Source organism: Cygnus olor, chromosome 19 (genome assembly GCF_009769625.2).
Source record: "Cygnus olor isolate bCygOlo1 chromosome 19, bCygOlo1.pri.v2, whole genome shotgun sequence".
Taxonomy (NCBI): domain Eukaryota; kingdom Metazoa; phylum Chordata; class Aves; order Anseriformes; family Anatidae; genus Cygnus; species Cygnus olor.
Window position 1 is genome coordinate 10,495,141 of NC_049187.1, and position 19,704 is coordinate 10,514,844.

General features: G+C 38.9%; 1 protein-coding gene across 8 annotated transcripts in view; it reads right to left on the bottom strand.

Annotated features, from left to right (window-relative positions):
* The window catches only part of DENND1A (DENN domain containing 1A), a 194,153-nt gene that overhangs the window by 114,694 nt on the left and 59,755 nt on the right, over positions 1 to 19,704 (bottom strand). For all 8 annotated transcript variants that reach the window (XM_040531311.1, XM_040531309.1, XM_040531308.1 and 5 more), the window contains one exon: positions 1,152 to 1,221. In XM_040531311.1, coding sequence (XP_040387245.1) covers positions 1,152 to 1,221 — 70 coding nt within the window. The remainder of the gene's footprint in view (positions 1 to 1,151; positions 1,222 to 19,704) is intronic.

Here is a 19,704-nt window from a genome sequence, read left to right on the forward strand (position 1 = left end):
AAAAGAAAAAAGCAAAGCAAAGCAAAGCAAAAACAAAAACAAAGGAACACTAAGTAGGAATTGCTACAACAAACTAAACTGCAAGATGGAAGGACAGTGTTTGTGATTTGGGGGGCTAGAGAACTTGGAGGTGTTGGAATGGTCTGACACATCCGACTACAAACAGAAGTAAATGGAGTTTCCTCTGATGGCTGGGTTTATAACATAATTTTTTTTTGTTTTAGATTTTGTTTTCCCCCACATGTGTATTTCCACATACTTCTGCAACGTGCTGAGTCACCACCCTATGCACTACATAATGACTCGGCTTGGAACAAGCCAGTTTTCACTGCAAATTCTTTAGAACAACCCACTAGCTCAGGATAAAACCAAAAGTATTTAGCCTTTTTAGATGAAGATACAATCCTAAGTGATTCTACCTCAAATGTGAATGATTCTGACAAATGCAAAAATACAATTATTACTACAAAATAGAAATAAATCAAAATAGCAACCTGAGAAGATTATACTTGTAATGTTATACATGCATGTATACATAATACATGCAATTAGGATAGATGTTGCAATCACATATGTGATTTTCCTGTATCATTTATAAAACTAGAAAAAAAATTAATAGCTTAGCTCACATTTTTACACTGTCTCAAAATTGAGTTTTACCTTGAGTTTACCTTGTTTTGCTTTAAAAACAAAACCAGCATCTATATGGGCTAGGCTGCATTATGCCGTTTTGCCTCAGTGAGGCTAGTTCTACTCTTCTGGACATGAGAAGTAGTAAACTTGGACAAGAGACCCCTGTCCAAGCTGCACAGAACACCGCAATATAGGAATTGTGTGGATACGGTGATTTGTGAATACAGTTCAGGTAATCAAAAGTTTGTGCAGTATGGGTGACTGCAAGAAGACCATGTGTTGGATCCATAGTCATGTTCTCGGATGTTATAATCTAAGAGCATATTTGTTTTTCATAGGCACTTGTCAAACTTTCAGCCTGGCTGAATACGGACTTCTATGTTATTGTACAACAGAGATTCCTAATTCACACAGCCATCTCTGATCTGAGCACCTCTTAAAACAGCTTGTTTGTTATCCTCTCTCCCTCATTTGATATTGGGGCAGGGAAGAGAAGGGATAGTACTTTAGAATAATACCTGTCCTTTTGCTGAGTAATCTGCCAAGACATTGAGCAGCTTATAAAAGACTTCAAACCATGGGAGGTAACTAAAACAAAAAACAAACAAAAAAACAAGGAAGAAAAGGTATACATTTGTTATATTTCAGTTAATAAATCCAAGATTGCTGGCTTTTTATATATATACATATATATATATATATATATATATGCATCCTCAACAACAGCATCCATTGTACATGACACTTCATAAATATCTGTTAGGAAAGCCACATTGGACCTTCCGTCTGAAGGAGAAGACAGCCAGAAGGCTGAAGCATCCCTTTATTTTGGGAACTGAGCATCAGCAATTACTCTTTCCCAGAGTTTCCTGCCACTTATGGCCACTAGGCTTAAAATAAAGCACAGGCTGTAAATAAACTTTGGTGTCAGGTAGGTCAATGCTGGAAGGCCATAGCAATTTCTTCTCACCCTATACACAACAAACATGCAGTCCAATGCAAGTTTTTAAACCTGTAAGATTTGAGTAGACAAATTTATCTGCGTTATGTATGGTGGAACAATTTTATTCATATAATTTCCCAAAATATATGATTAATAACTAGTATTCACTACAGTTCCAGAGGATCTAGCAAACTGAATATAATATAAGCAGTTGTTTTGTTTTTGAAATCTGATATTACCAGATTTTCTTTTACATATAATTATTTTTTTACATCACATAACCAATATTTTGACTTTTTAAAGTAAAACACTGTAACTATGGTTGTCAAATCTTATTCCACATCATATATCATTGTATTTACCCCAGTCCTTAGTTAGATGGAACAGAAACTACGCAAATTTGCACTCAACTTACAAAAGTACTAAAGAAACAAAGTTTAAAGACACAAACGTGCAGAAAATCCTATCCTTTTCATTTACTTTATGTTTCCATTCTATAAAATAAGACAGCTAAGATGTTACTTTTCACGACAGTATGCTCGGTGTGACTTTGTACCATTTCTTCATGGCACAGTTCTTTATTTCCATTCCTTTCTAAATCCCAGCGAGGAATTTCCCCTCAGATGTGGCGAATAGGGAGAAGTTTGCATGACGCACAAACTGCCTCTTCTTTTAATCACAGATGCTTTCTGAAGCAAATGGATTCTATTTTGATATAGTTAGACAGGATTTAAAGTTTGTATAAAATATGACTACATCCTGACATCTCTGAAGAACCGAGTGCCCCATGGTTCCCGACTGTACAGCTTCGGGTGATAAATGAGGTGAGAAGCTATATACGAGACAGAAAGTGAACGGCACTCCATCACGAACATTTGTTTGAAGCCTGAAAATGCTACTGTAAAATGTAAGTAGCTTATCAAAATATGCTGATAAGGAACTTAACTTTTCATGTTATATGACAGTATTATCATTTAAATTAATATGCTCTAAGCATCTTTACAAACTGTGTATTAGAATAGAGCAGAAAGACAGACAATTACCACTTTAAACAGCATTTAAGCTTGGCATGTATCGTAAACATTCAAGAAGGATTAGTCAGAAGATAAGTTTCTTTCTTTCTGTTTAGTTAAATAAACTTCAGCTAAGTTAAAAGCTATTACAAGAGTAACTAGAAATCCTCTCAAAACATATCTGCTAAGTAGAGATTAAGAACTTGGTAAACAAAGCCTTGCAAGCTATCTAACAGAAGACAGTCTAAAGATGAAAAAACAGAAAACCAAGATGACAGAAAGCTCCCTAACAGTACAAAAACCTAAACTTATTTCAGGAAGGCATATTTAAAGTTCTGCTTAATTGCTCAGGAAATCAGTTGATATTTGAAGCAGACTTCAGCACAACACGATGCACAGGGGGATTTACGCGGCTTTTGCTCAAGAGGTGCAAGACAGCAGCAGCAGCAGCAGCAACAGAAGAAACACCCCAAAAAAACACAAAAGCTGCTGTTTCAAGTAGAAAGTTCATGAACAAAGAAACTACAGCCAACACCAAGTAGTTTTGCCAAATCAATGTATTTATAAAAGATCCAAATATTTAGTATGGGTTCATACAAAGCATAGGGTAAAAGAAGCAAAAAAAAAAAAAAAAAAAAAGCATTTATGAATTTCTGCAAAGCTGCCATAAACCGACTTTAACCATGTGACATAACCAATATTTCGCATAATGAACTGCATATCAATTTAAGCTCTAACACCTTGCCCCACTGTAATATCCACGTATTTATCATGACAATTACAAATGACTTGCATAGAAATGTATTAGTACTGCAAGGAGTCACAGTACTAGAATCAGTGTGGGGGCTTCATTCTGCTTTTAAACAGCCAAAATGGTGCATAAGGAACCTTAGAAATAAATTCAATATATTTAAAATGTTAACGGCCTAGAGTCCTGAGGGCATTTAGACAACTCTATATCCTTCACAGACTTCAGTGGAAATCTTTGCAAAGTATCTTGGTGGACTGCACTGTAAAGACCGTAGACAAGATTATTTTCCTTAATTACTATATGTGTTCTATGTGTACAAATATATATACAGCATATATATATATATATATATATGTATGACATATTTCCTTATTACTCCTGAATTGTGACTGCAGATTTCTTTTTTTTTTTTTAGCCTTCCGGAAGGAACAGTAACATGAAATTCAAAACATACCAGTACAGCGGTCTCATTTTAATGACAAGCTGAATTTGGAGATCCACACACTTGGAAAACTTTGTTCAATAGGGATGTAAACCAGACACCTTAAACAACTGAACAAAACCTTCCAGCCCTGAAGGGTTCCAGCAGGATTTTCACATGAAAGGGAATCCTTAGGAATCCCATCTTACTTTTAGATTTCTTCAAACGCAATGTTGTTACACTTTTACATACACAGTTATTTTCAGAACATATTTATTAAAAACCACAGAAGACTACAGTCTTCAAGATGTCACAAAGTTATCTGGTAGTTCCAGTAAAAAAAGTTCTGCTCCGAGACCCAAGGAAGTCCTCTGCAACCCCCGTGAGACCTCCCGGTTTCACATCCCTCCTTGTCACAGCAGGATTCAGGACGTCTCTCATCCTGAAGGCTTTGGGTTTCTTAGGAAACTAACTTCTCCTGCCTTCTACGCTAACTTACGAAGATTCCATCACTTACTGATTCCATCACTTAATAGTTTACCACACCAGAGTGGAACAGTTCTGTTTCTTTCAGAGCCCACTGTGATGAGCTAACCTTGCAAAGGATCAAGAAATAGTTATCTGGAATTCCTTCCAGATATTTGCCGAGAGGAAAAAAGGTGTGGATTTTCTCTTACGAAAAGCAACTCCACGAGGCAGCCTTAAAACAACCCTCCTGCAGGAGCAGGAGAACCGAACTCTTTCTGCACCGCGGCAGCGAAGGAGCACAACTGGTAGCACCGCTGCAGATTTATGGCTTATGACTTGCTCATATTTAATTTGTAACCAAACACTTCCCCTTCCTCTTAGCGACCTTAGAAGTTTTGATTAACTCTTGTTTTCACAGGTCAGAGGTTAAACAAAGGAAGGGAAGCACTCTGGAGTGAAATTGCCCAGAGCACCACAGCGTGGGAGCGCGCCCCAACACACCCACGTGTGCGCGCACCCCGTCCCTCGTGCCGCCCCAGAGAGGCGTCAGGCTGGAGGCTCTCAGGGGAGCCGGAGTTCAGAGACCCCAATAAGCATGAATCGGAGCACGGCTGAAGAGCAAACAAAAATAAGAGGGCAATAAAATTTATTTCGGTTTTACAATTTCCTCACCAATACACGTGAGGTGGGCGGGTGTATGTCCCTATCTGTATAGCAGTGCATTCGCCACAAATCACGAAAATGAAATCAAAGGCTGAGCAATGTGGGCTTTCCCAAGCTGCGAGACCGTTCAGCCCTCGGCCTTTCTCTCCGCCGAGCCTTCAGCAAGCAGCACAGCCCCAGCACTGGAGCCTGGCCAGGCTGACGGGAAGCAAACCTGGCCACAGGAAAGCTGCTTATTGTGCTACATAAGGTCTGCACAACCTCCCCTGCACCAGTTGCACAGTACCTTATTCAGTAACTCATATGTCATCACCTTTTTAGTGCGCTCCTTGAAAGTACAAAACATCATTAGTTACATGTGTCATAGCAATTAGGGTCAGTCAAACCCTTAAGACAACAGAGCTGCGCTGCAGCTTGTAAATACAAACGTTTCCAAAGCACAGCGTTCACCGAGCACCGGTGCAAAACCAACAACTGACAAGCGAGGCTGAGACAACAGGAAGGATCTCTATTTCCAAGATGTACAAAGAAGCGAACGAGCATGGTGCCGCAGAGGGGCTGGACGGCTGCCTTACAAGAGGTCCACCTCCACCAGGGCTGCGAGCAGCAGCGGGGCCCGGTGTGCTCCCAGCCCACAAGCTGGGACAGCGGGGCAAGGGGGTACTGGGGTCTGCAACCCTGCACCCCACGGCCGCGGGAGCAAGTTGCAGTGCCCGGCACCGCTCTCCACACCCAGCCCGTACTTCAAAAGGGACACGGACCAGAAAATGTCATCACCCAATACGAGCTGCTGCACAGATGAAAATGCTGCGCTGCAGTCAACTTAGCTTTGAATTTCTCAACATATTAATCTGCTCGTGTGTTTTAACATTTGAAAGGAAAAAAACTACAACAGCAGCACATTGGAGGTCACATTTCCTGACCCCCAGAAAGGGCAGCAGCCGGAGTAGGGGAATATCAAACGGACCTTCCTGCCACGAAGAGACTGCGCTGAGCTGCACACGCACACACACACACAGACACACGCACACACAAACTCTGCATTTAGGCACATCCACTCAGGCCACAGCAAGGCTGTAGCTAGGATGTCTGAAAAGAACTTCCTTCAGTGATAAGTTTTATGATTGCTAATGAAATTAGGTGGAAAACTGCATTTCCAGGATCTTCCTACTCCCACTGGCTTAAAAGCCAACAAACCAAAAGTAACAGCATTGCTTGTAATCACTTTTTTTTAAAAAAAAAAAACTTAAAAGAAAACCCACCTCCAAGTGGCTCGCACTCCAGAAGCCAGGGACACTTTCCACTAGACCAGGTTGCATTTTTGCATTATTCCCAAATTTGTTTTAAACTTCCCTTTGATTAATACCCACAGGTGATCTTTTCACGATCCCATGAGAGTGAGTTTTACAGTTCTGTAGGTTAAGCACGGGATTCGTGCACATACTTTAGAAGTATTTAACCCCAAATTTAAAGAACTCGGCTCACACAGAAGTTACACACCTTATGTAGCATCTTGAGCCAATACACTTGTCATTATAAAGAGCTTACTTTGGTGACGTGCCACTGTGTATTAGTAATAGAAGTCAATTAGAACTCCCTCTTTCCTGTTTTCCTACCCACTGTGACCCCATCTAAGCAGTGGCAGCAAGTCTCCCTCACATGCAGACCCCAAGCTCACCAAACACCAACACGTCCCAAACCCAAATGTTCCCCAGACGGCTGCAGTGGCTCTCGCAGCAGCGCGGCAGCGACTCTTTGGAGTTTGGGGATGAGTTGCTGCTTTGGTTTTGTTGGTAGTTTTTTGTTGTTGTAGTTTAATACTGTGAATGAAACTTCTCAAACTTCTCAAGCATACACGTTCAAGAGCAAACATCTGAAGTAGCAACAGAAAATAAAGGTACATTAAAAAAAAAAAAACACAAAACAATTGCTTGCCTTTCCAAGGCAAGCACTGACAATTACAGTCTTTACACTCCTCACAAAAGCCACAGGCAAAGGATGCTCCATAACGGCCACTTGGTGAGAAGATGGCTATACTGAAGTGCTCGACAGGTTATAGGCAAGGTTTATCAGGTGCAATGCAACAGCCTTGGAGCTAAAAAGACACCAGCCATTACGTTCCACTCAGTGCCAACAGGAACGCACCGAACAATGCTTTACTTGGCTGGTGGTAAGGAAAATGCTCTATTTGACAAACAAGAAGTGGGCAGAGATTAGCTTTAACCTGAGAAAAGTTACAGATGCTAGTGGCAGTAAGTTTCCTGGACAGAACAAAATAGTTATGAAATGCAGTTTGGCACACGGGGCTTGATTTTAAAAAAGCAGGATGCATCGGGCAGTGTGAGAGCCCAACGATCGCCACTGAAGCAACAAGAGGAAGGATTCCAAAGGCTGAGCCTGTCAAGGAACCTCTCTTCTCAAACCATGCTGAAACGTATAAAGAAAGTGCTGGAAGAGAGAGTTCTAGATGTGGCAGACAATTGGAGTTCCCACTAGGTTTGAGTCATCTGGCATCAGTTGAAATCCATCACATTTCGTTTGGGGATCAAAGACTAGTGTTAAGTCTATCCCAAGTTGAAACAGCAGATCCTGAACACCCTTTTCATCCCGACACAAATTAACCCTTTTTCCTTGAGCAGAAAAACAGCTCCTTTTCATTAAAGCCCAATCATCTATACTTACTGACCTATGTACTCTACTACTACATTTGATCTGAAATTTCAGTACAATTATGAACTTTTTATTATAAAGTGCTCCCTATGAGCAAAATAGGAGACTGCTCACAACCATTTCATTCTCTGAACACTCAAGCTGTTGAACCAACATAAACTAATTCTAAAACATACTGACGTAAAAAATACTTGTATTGTGTAGCTGTGGAGGAAGCTACACTACCCTTGTCCCTTATCAAGGATACTGATAAACAGCTGGGGTTATAAATTAAGGTTTTTATTTCAGATCCATGCACAATCCAGATAGCACTGCCTCTATAAAGCCATACAAAGTCTTTCCTCCTATTATTTCAGTGTAGCTGAATTATGTTTTCTATTGAAACAGCATGCAGAAGTCAACTCATGCAACTTCTCAGCAGTGTTACCTCTAAAACAGTCCCTGCTCCTCCAACTACTGCTGCATAACCTGAGGGTTCCTGCCAGGTCTTGATTTTTGGAGGAAGCTGCCGTGCAATCTTATTTAGGGAAAATTGCATTCATCTGCCAGCCAGTACTGGATGCTCTCATTCCTGACACGCATTCTGTGAGCCTTCCGAGAGCACCCCAGAAGCGATCCACTTGCAGAAGAGAAGGCACGTCCACCCGCTGCTTCAGCTACCTCCTCCCCACCTGTTTGACGCCAGGGACCTGGGCTTTCCCCAAGGTGATGCACCAATTCGTTTTGTGTAAGCACTACAAGGGAAGCTTCCAAGCCAGTCAGCCAGGGCCAAAGGTAATAAAGAGTGACATGATTTAATTACTTCTGTTACAGTTGTTCAGCAACTAAAGGAGGTGTGACATGAAGCACTAATTAATTAAGTAAAATTGGTTTCTGGTCAGTAGGCAAGACCAGTGAACTAGCTGGGCTAGAATGCAGTATTCTTAGCTTTATCTAATTCCACTGGTAGCAATACATTATATTATTAACACTTGACATTTTTTGTTGTGATCCTTCTCACTGATATTTTACAAAAGTGTTTTGACTTGCAATCAAGGCTAAAAACTTCCTTTGACGCACCTTCGTTATTCTTTAAATTCACTAAAAGACAGTTATATTAGTATTGCCCTGCTTGCATTTCGGACTCCACAGGCAAGACCAACTAGTAACACCTTTAACTTTGAATGATCACCTAGATCCAAAGTAGGTCTCATTACAACCAACGAGGTGAAACATGCACCTTCTGAGGATCTGGCCTCTTCGGCTTGTAGCATGAGTGTGAATCATGTTCTGGAGCCTTGTCCTAGGTTAACCCATTTCTAGTTTTCCCGTAAAGACTATGACCAACAGGGTTCACGACTTCCTGCCCCCTTTGGAGAGCCTGAATCCCTCGCACCCCACGCACGCCTAGGTGAAGGCGGTAAGCTCTGCACACCAAAAAGCTCGCAGTGCCAGGACTGCTCTAACTTCTAGAGCTGTACAGACAAGTTCACAAATTTTCTTACAGGATACAAACTTTAAAAATGCAGAGGACTGCATGCATTTAGTTTAACTGCAGTCACAACAAGACATCTGCTTTGACCAGAGCCGGAAAACCTGACAAATAGCACGGATGTGGCAGTAGCTCATTCTGGAGAGCATTAACCCACTCCTGTAGATTTGGGAGCTTGGGACACATCACCTCTGTATTATCATCAAACCTGTTGCTGCCTGCCTAAAGCATTTCCATCCTTAGGTTCCTTCCCTGTTCTCCCTACCCCCTCGCTCCCACGTGGCTCCTGGCAGCACAGAGCCGGGCAGCGCCTGCGGGAGAGACACGCGGGGGAGCCTGCGCTGAGAGCGCTCTGCTTCCCACCCAGGATCAACGGAAAGGCAGAAGTACGAAGCAGTGAAACATGTCATGAGTTCAACTAAAATGCATGTTTCGGTATTGCAGAACTTTGAACTTCAGAACTACGATGCTTTTTTTCTAAAGAGCTTTGTTGCAATAGCGCTGCAGAACAAGCTTCCTTTGGCACCGTAACAGCAGCGACCCGTCGGTGCAGGTTCTAGAGTGAGATTTGGAAGCATTTTACTATTACGCTCCTCATAATTCAAACTCTGTTTTGTGTCTGCCTTTATAGGTCATTGTTGGCCAGATGGAAAATATTAAGGAAAAAGGATTGCAACTAAATCATTCGGCTGTAGTCTGCTGCCAAAAGGCCCCAGGCTAACTACAAGCAGATTTGCAAGCAGGCTCTGCTCCGTTACAATCTGAGATCTGGCACATCCTTTGCCCTGACTAACAGCAGGAGGGCACAGGGCCAGCTGAGAGCAGCTACTGTGCCAAACAGACTGTGCAGGTCTTGCTGCTTGAATGCTTCCACAGAAAAGGAGAATCGATGGGACTCTTTTGTAAACAACTCCCTGTACTTTCTGGCTGCTACCAACTTCAGAAGTGGTATGATTTTATCCCTCTACAAAATTAATGTGAATGCACAGCTTGGACACGTTACCAAAATCAACACGTAGAGAAATAAGCACCAACGTTAAAGGATAACATCTAAACTTTCAACTAAGAATAACGATGTATATATACACATATACAAGGAAAAACTACACTGAAACATTTTTTCTCCAACACATCAAACACTAAGAACAGTAACTAATGGCTAAACACCAGCCGAATAAAGTATTCTTAGTATATTCTTTGCAACCTCCCATTTACAAGAAGGGACTTAAGAGTTGATGACTGGAAAACTTACTTTTAATGCTTATTTCTAAGATATGTATTTCCCAGGAGACACCTCATCTGTTGTGCAGCTCATGTATTTGATTATCGGTCAGCAGGTCCAGTTTGTCCAGGTAGCTCAGCGAAGATTAAAAGAAAGGGGGGGGGGGGCATTTTCCTAATACTAAACAACTTAGGCCTTACGCTTTCAACATTTTTTCCCAGATGCTACTCTTTCAGCATCTGCCCCAACTGGACCAGACCACGTATGGCTTTTCATAAGGGACGGGCTGGGGGTGGGGGTGGCAGGCAGGCTGGTTGGCATTAAACATTTCATACTATTTTATAGCAATTTTTTTCTTGCAATAAAAATCAAATCTCAAACCTGATAGATGGGTATAAATCATAGCTGTTTCCAGTGGAAGGTAACTGAAAAATTGATAGAAATAGGGGAAACTTCTATTTCAAACACCAGCAGCAGCTGATCACATGCATTAAGCATCTGCAGCAAAGACTCCACATGCCCTGTTCAACCACAAGGCACGGGTCCCCCACTGAACGGGAAAGAGGAATAAAGGTGTGCATGCCACGGCAGAAGAGATCCAGTCTTTTCATTCTTGGCTTCTCTAAATTCATTGAGAAGTAATATATCCAGTGTCCTTCTTTTACCTAGGAAGACCCTGAGCTCTTTCAGAGTATTTGTTATTACAGAAAAATCCGGAGTTCAGCACTTGTAGCGTTTTCTGTCTTCTTTAATCTTTTTCTTATTGCCGTTAGTATCACACACGGCAGCATCACATCATTTGCAACCACGATTTGCAACCAGTGCAAATCAATAACATTTTTGAAATGTACATAAAAATAAAACAAAAAGACTCAAAAAGCCTGGGAAAAGAAAATACATTATTTCTGATGGATTTATAACATAGTAAGCATACTATAGTATATTTAAGACTAATGATGCCTACTAATATGAAACCTGTTTGTTTCTGTCGAGACATACATGGAGCTTGCCATTTTTGTCTGTGATTATGAGGTGGGTGGATTAGCAAGGTTCTACCATATTTAAGTTTCAAAAAAAATATTTAAACCAATTTGATAATGCTTTAAAGTTTCAGGCTCAGCTTGCAAAGCTTTTAACAGATCTATTGACACCATAATCAAAACTCCAAAGCTTTTCACTCAGTATCATTTTATAAATTCCCTATTGACTTGCTATTTACTACTAAATCTAGTTGAAAATAAGAATTATTTAGGAATGCAGTGGAATCAACTCCTTTCAATGTTGGTCTTAAAACTCAAACCAACAAAATGCATTTCTATAGCTACTACTAGGATGTTGCATACAATTTCAAAGAAAAGAGACAATGAAGATGAAATACTGCACACACTTTACACGTATTAATAAAAAAGAAAACACAATCCACATGTAGAATCAACAGGATTCTTTAAGACTTCTCTTGGTTTGTGACACTCCTCTTTAGACAGATGCTTACAGACAAAATATTTATATACAGCTTGCATATATTGTGCACATATACATAGATGACTGCACATTCTTATAAAATACATATTTTTTTTTCCATTTTGCTATAATGGGAATGGAAAAAATGGAAAAAAAACCATATTAATTTTGAATGAGCATTAATAATCACATCTATAAGAGGTGATGAAAAATCATGGTAAACCATGAAAAACAAGGAATAAGCTTCTATTGAAGTTTTTTAATGACAGATTTTTGGGGGACAGAAAAAAAATGCATAATCAAATGCTCTTCTTTGTTTAAGACTGTTTTAGTAAGTGTAGTTTATTCATATTGCAGATAATATCATTTCAGAAAGCTAATATAACTCTGGAGACACTTCAAAACTTAAAGACACTAGAACAAAAAGAGACATTAAAGCAGCCTTACAGGCTCTCTTACAGACTCTAAAAAAGAGAGTCTGGGAAAGGTTTAATGAGAGAAATGAAAATGAAAGGCAGCAAATGAGCAGATAATAAAACTTTATTCCTCTTGAAACTTTATTTTAAAATAGCTCATCTCTATCTTGTAAAACTTGTTAGGACAATAAGGAAAAAACTACAGGAAGTTTAGAAAAACTACACTGGAAACAGTATCAGAACAGAAACACAAAGCAGATAGCTAAATTTAATTGATGTCAAGCTCTCTTTTTACTAGGTTCATCACTTTTCCGTACAGATTCTGACAAGTAACTGAAAATAAAAGCCAGTGTCTGCTTAAGCAGATCAGTGGGAGTAAAAACCCTGAACTTTTAAGATGTAAACTGTTTTATAAATACGTCAAGTTAAAGTAAAATGCCTGCAACAACTGGAGACCCATTCCAACCCTACACACTATATTCATGGAGTTCTCTCATTTTCTATGCCACTTTAGATCAATTTCCTCTCAAAAACAGAAGAGGAAGTCTAACAGTTTTGCTATAGCTATAGCGTGCAATTTCCATGAAAGCAGGTCAGACTTTAGCTCCAAGTCTTGCTCTCCTCTTTTCTCTATGAGGAAAGTGAAAAGGAACCAAGAAATGTCTGCATCTTCAACTCTTACATTGAAGGTATGTGTTGAATCCACCGCTAAAAGAAAATGTAAAAAAAAAATCCATGAAGAAGGCAGACAGAGGCTCAATAACAACATTTTTATTAGGTACAATTTTGTTGTACTGTTGAATCAGAGGGATCCAATTTCTCATGATTTATACATGTACTTTTTGTGGCCTTTGCCAACGTGTAATAGAATCAGTTTGCTATTTTCTTTCATCTCTGAAGCGTTTTAAGAAGTACAGGGATTCCAGGGTCGATATAGCACAAAGACCAAACACACTGTCCAAAAAGTGTTTCGTATCATTTGCAGCCATTATCAAACATCTTTTTGGAAGGCTTAAAAGTATCATACAGATACATATGGAAGCAAAACATTGATTTTTCCTTATTATCATTTCATTCAACGTACAACTACAGTAAATCCTTACAAAATAAAGACTGGACTTTTTTTCTTATTTAATTAGACAGTGATATTTTTCCGTGTCCATACAGAAACCTAATAGCAAAAAGGCGAAGGAAAGGAATCAGGCTAAAGATTTATTTATACACACAAACACACACATATATATATATATAAAAAATAAAATAAGTCAAAAAATAAATAAAGCCAAAGGATCTCACTGCTCTGGGGTTATCTACAGTCACTGCTTGCAGCCTGGACTTGTAATTACAACATTCAAACCAGCAAAAAAAATATCTTCCTCTCTTGTAGGCAGATCTAGTTTCATTATCAGTTCTCTACCTCTCCTTTCAAAAAAGTGGATTATACATAAACTTTTTTTTAAAAATCATAAATCACTAGGAGATCACTAAAAGCACTAATCTCACACAGGTTGCAATGAACTAAGTGTAACCTAATCATACCAAGACAAAGGACACCAAACATATTTTACTCGGCTTACCAGAATAAAAGTACTGAAGGTAATGGTCATGAGACTGCACATTCATTGCAACTACTCTAAATGATGTCAAATGTTCTTTCTATCTAATAACTGTACACAAGGAGAAAATCCACATTCCTCTTAAACCTTTTCTACCAACTCAATAATAAACCCTGACTTTACTGCTTGCACTTCAGACGTAGCTTATTTCTCTCCCGTCTACAGTTCATTCCCGGTTAAGTAAACTGATGCTAAGCAGAGTCACAGCTTTTACTGGAACGGGTATTTCACAATCTAGATTGTCAGCAAAAGCAGCACCAGACACGGCAACCTGTCAGAGGTGGCTATCAGAGCCCCTTTCGGTGAGATTATTGTTCTTCACAGCTGTCATTCATGGTGCAGGTTGCTCTAGACCTCTTGACAATCAAGAAGATGAAATCACCAAATTTACTTCCGTACAGACTGGCTGAGCATCTTAATATTTATAATGTCTTGACTTTTCTCACCTCCTGCAACATACTATGCTGTAAAATCTGTTTTACCCAATTGAAAGAGAAGTAAGATGCCAAAAGAAACATGAAGACAATCCTTTCTATTACATTCCTTCTATTTGCAGCTCTCATCCAGTGTCCAGAAAAGCCACAGTGGGAGAATTTCACTTCCCCAGTAACTTCACTTAATTGTTACCTTCCTCTGCACCATGTTCTCAATACAGGGATCTTCTTGTTTGTTTGACAACATCTTGGCATTTCCATATAGCCAAATGGAAATTAGACAATCCTAAATGCTTATTGCCCATTCGTGAACTTACCGATGATACTAATCTGCTGCTTCAGGACACCGAACAATCAGAAATTACTGTGCACTTGAAAAAGGACAAAAGAACACTGGGAGGTACAATTTGCTTTTGCAAAGTGTCTGCTAATTCAAAATGGTGTTTACACGATTACCTTGGTGTTTCAGGATTGCAAAGAAAAGTGTAAGGACCTCTAAATGTGTATTGATAATTTATCTGGAACATTTACATTTCAACCTTCCAAAAGTTATTACATTTAACGTAATGAAGTATGAACATTGTTGAATAAACAAAAAAGCAAAGTACTGAAAACACAGATTATTAATAAAAGTTAGGCCAATGCAGCATTGTATATCTAACAATAGGCAAGTGACATCTGCCTGACAAGGCACAGATATTTAATGGCAGAGAACCCATAAACTCGTTTCCATGTCCTGTTCTAAATCACATTTGAACACAAGGATCTGTTTAGCCTTAAACAAAAGCAACTGCTTTCTGCAATTGCACAGTACTTTTTCAGTGGACAGACAACTTTGTGATTGCTGAGGACTGGGACTTCTTTCCCCTAAAAAAGGTCTGAACACAGCTACATAAGGTACTGTCCCAAGTTAGCACTGGATACAGAACTCAGCAGTCCTGGTGCCATGTTGCTCTCCACGCTAGATCCCTTTTCCATCTTCCAGTTCATTCCAAGATTCTCAAAATACAGTTTGAGTTGCCTACACATACCAATGGTAAGACTTGAAGGGGAGAGAAAAAAAAAAAAAAAGAACAAATAACAGCAATCTTTTCTTGTTGAAATCAATGCTTGTGAATAGTAACCAGGCAAAAAACAAACGAAAAACCCACAAGTGGGAAAACAACAAAAGCTTAAACAATGGTTCAGGGTTGTACCTCCCTCAAAGCAGCACACAGCTAGACAGCAGGGTTTTTTTCCTGCTGAGCATTAAATAAATAAAAAGACTAACTACTTTCTTACCAGATACAAAATAGACTTCCTATTAATCTACTTGTATGCATGCAAAGGAGAAATGACAAAGAAACTGTGACTCAGGTAAGAATTTTCAGTTAACAAGAAGAAATCTAGTGATCACCCTTCCTACTTCTGCGAAAAACATGAAATTGTTAGTTATTATTGTGATGGTCTGTATACTCCACAGAAGAAAATTCCTATTAACAATAGGTCAAAGCATGCATTCCAGATATGTACATTTCTAATGTTCCAAACTTTCTTCCAGATAATGTGAGAATGGGATGCCCATCCTTATTCACATGTGAATATCGCTTCACAAAAGCTATAGAACATTTCAGAACCACAACAAAAACAACCGCTCTAGCATATCCAGTAATTTCCATAGGTTAGTAAAGAATTTCGATAGTCTCAAGCATTTGCTGAGCTGAATTACTGCAGCCTGACTCAGCACCACGAACAAAATGCTCTCTGGCACACACAGGAAGGCGGCAAAGTCAGCTCTGGGAGGTGGGTGGAATCCAGTAATACTCAAATTGTTTCAGCTGATCAGAAATGAGTTCAGTAGGAAGTCCAGCCCCCTGAGGAGACAAAGACTCAGGCTGCAGCACAAGAATTCAAAGAGGATGGTAAAAACTAAGAGGGCCAGAATCTCATGCCTTCAGTGGAAGAGGAGGTCTACAGGGGCAGAGCACTTTCCAGTTTCTTCCACTCCCCCACTTCTCCATCCCCAGAAAACAATACGACTATTAATGGCTAACGTTGCCCTGTCCTTGGGAGAAATGAAGTTGATTCACACTTGCACCTATTTTTTCCTTTAAAAAGCAAAACTCCACAAAAGCTATTCCAGATGATGCATCAACCTTACAAAGTGTGCGCTTTTACAATCAAGCCTTAAAGAAATACCTGAATCAAAATTGCAATATTTGGGTGTTTTAAAAGTGCATGATATTGAATTAATGGGATTTTACCCTACTGTAGAGAAATGGCACAAAGTTTCCTTGTAGATCAGTTAAGGATCTTTAACCCTAGTTTACCTGCTATCTGCTCCATGATTCTTCATGAAGATAATTCTTTTTGCATACTTTTATTTAACTCTCAATTAAGCAAAATTTGTATTCTCTTTTCTACATTCCATTTTGTACCTATTCTATCATTACGTATACGTAGCAGCAACATAACTTATTGTTGTGAAAGTACAATCTACTTCCAAAATATAATTTAAATCAAGTGAGCCTTCATGCAGACCAGATAATGAATCGTATTACAGAATCAGCTGAGCACACAAAATCCACTAAGTGGAAAAACCTATAAAAGAAGTGAATGCACAAGGAGGAGGATTCGTAAATTCAACCATTTTATATTGGGGTAAATACGATTTTTTAAGTATGATACAGCCATTAAAAAAGAAAAAAATAAATAAAAAGACAGTGTAAACCACAGTCAAAATTCTAAATATCAAAGTGTCATTTTTTTCCCCCTCAAGCGTAAATATTTTCCTGTAGCTTCTGGCCAGATCAGCGGAAAGAGAGAGTTCTAGAAGACAACATGACAATTCTTTTAAAACAAAAACACAAAATCTTCAATTCCTTTCCCCGAAAACAATTGAAGAAGACATGGAAATAAAAGCAGTGTAATGGGTTTGGGATATTTTTTCTTTAGATTAGAAGGTATCACAACAGAAGTGTGTTACACTTTGGAGGCACATACACAAACAGTAGTATCCAGGCCCTTAAAGCTGTTTGTCCCCTATGCATCAATGCCCTGCCAGTTGGCAAGCTTGAGCCAGGAAGCTGTCAATTCCAATCAAGTTTAGGCGATGCAGTCCTATTAAAGAAGTCTTGCTGGTTAAGGGGCGTCCACTGTTTCCAAAGCATGGGAAGAAAAAAAAAGGGGGGGGAGAGAGAAAAAAAGAGCTCTGCTTTCCTTAGATTTGAGCTGGCAACTTTCACTGACTAGAGTTTTCAAGGAGCTATGAATGAGCTTAACAAAGGAGTTCTGTGGCTAGTTTCTGGCTGAAATCCATGTCAACAGTTTTTAAGGTCACAGGTCACACTAACTAACATTTATTCCCAGCAGACCCTGCTCTAAACACAAGCTGTAAGTAGTACAAATTTGGAATTTTTCTGTAATCCCTTGAGATATTCCTGATCCTTCCACATGTTTCTGCTCAATTAAAAACAATTCTCACTTTGCACCACAAGAGAGGCCCCTGCTCAGAAATCTTATTCTATCCTAAGAATAAATGGACAAAGACTGCAATCAAAGGAAAGGGAAGGGGGGAGGAGAGGAACTCACAACAAATCACACCAAAAACCTCAAATAACTCCATACAGAATCACATTCAGTTAGTTACATTTTCTGCCATCTGTCACAAACTATTATAGATTCATTTCTTTTTATCTTAGAAAAAGAGTGGTGCAGAGCTTAGCTATTTTGGCCGAAAGGGATTTCCACACAAACGTTTCTGCATTTCACTTCAGAAGAATGATTTTCATTTTGGGTACAAAAGCTGAATACCCACTGAAAACTTCAAATTAAGTAAAATTTAAATCAGAGTTCCACATGGTTATCGCCCAGTAAGTTGGTGAACCAAAGCAAATCTATGCAAAGTTTTCTTATTTTTCACTTTAACAAAACTTGAAGCTAGACAAAAGTCATTAACTGACATTATTATGGTCTGGCACCATTTACCTATCACCTCCCAAAGCTGTTTTTATATTATCTGGAAAAAATAAGTATTTCAAATTAAGTACAGGATTGACCAAAATCATGCCTGTGGAGAAATTACCATTAACAAGGCAACGTATTCATCTGCATAGATGGACAAGTACACTGACTTCCCATTGCCCCAGCTTTTCTGGGTTTGACTTCTTCAGAAATGGAAAACTCCGATGGACATCCTGCCCAGCTTTAAAATTTAAGAACTAATAAACCGTAAAGTTTTAAAAGCTTAGTGACATCCTGGAAAATATATTTAAACACAACCAGTGAAGAATTGCGCATAAAACAATTTAGAGATTTTGATACTGTACCATACCAATAGTCCAGACTGGATTAACAATTTAGTCTTTTACACAACCCGGTACACGTCTTCAAAAATATTAAAACCAGTTTTATTATGATTGTTATTTTGTACTGTAGAAGTGTTGGTGGTGGGGTGGGTGTTGTTTTTTAAACACTTTTTCATTTCAGAGTATTTTAAATTCAGTTTTGCATGTTATTGGCCTTAGAAAATAAACTGAAAAATAAGGGAGCGTACAGCAGAGTAAGCAACAGCAAGGACCTCACTTCAAAATTATTCTGCTGAATGGTTTAGAATAAAATTACTATATTCAGCCTTAAACCTACTTACTACAAAAGTTCAGTTAATACAATATGAAAATATTATTTCTTAGCTAAACTATTTTTTTTTAACCCTCAAATACACATTTCCAATAAGAGAAGTACATGTTTAATATGAAGCTCAGCTTGGTGAACATACGTGTGGTTTTTATCTATGTGAAAAAAATGGAGCTATCCAAGTCATCATTCCATTACTACATAAACTGAAATGATTACACTGACATGTTTAAACTACTTCATACACTTAAATAGCTAGCACACACTCAACATTGCCATTATGAAATGTACTAAGGCAAAGTAATCTCAGGTATGAGGTTTTTAGCTGTCCCCTCTACGAGCAGACCATAAACAAAAGTTTCTCAACGTAGCCTTCAAGAAACCAGACTGTAAAATAAAGCGCTCCACTACTTTTGGTACACTTACTGATGCTAATACAATTTGTTTTCTATATTACTTTCCCATCAGAAGAATTTTAAATCCATCAATGTTTGTGCTGTTAGAGTTCTAGATCACAGGGGTTAGCTGAAGAGACGAAGTGGCTGAGCCACTGAACACCAGCATCCCTGACATAACTAACAGGCCAGCTTCAGCAGAATTTTAGTACACCTAGGGTTGATAGACATTTGAAAAGATGAATAAGCTAGTAAGAGAAGATTAACATTAAAGCAATGAGTAAATTAAAATTAAGAGCCTCAACATGCAAATTTTTAAGAATCAGAAAGTATTTGTACACTTCAAGAATATAAGAAAGCAGAAAGAAAATTAGGCTATTTTATTTCTTATCCCTGAGATCATACCGGTAGATTAGTATGTTTGTCATCTTTCAGTACACTGCAATTAGTAGGAAATAGCAATAAGGAACAAATTCTGTACATCTCTGAGACCATCAAGACTCTTTCACCCTA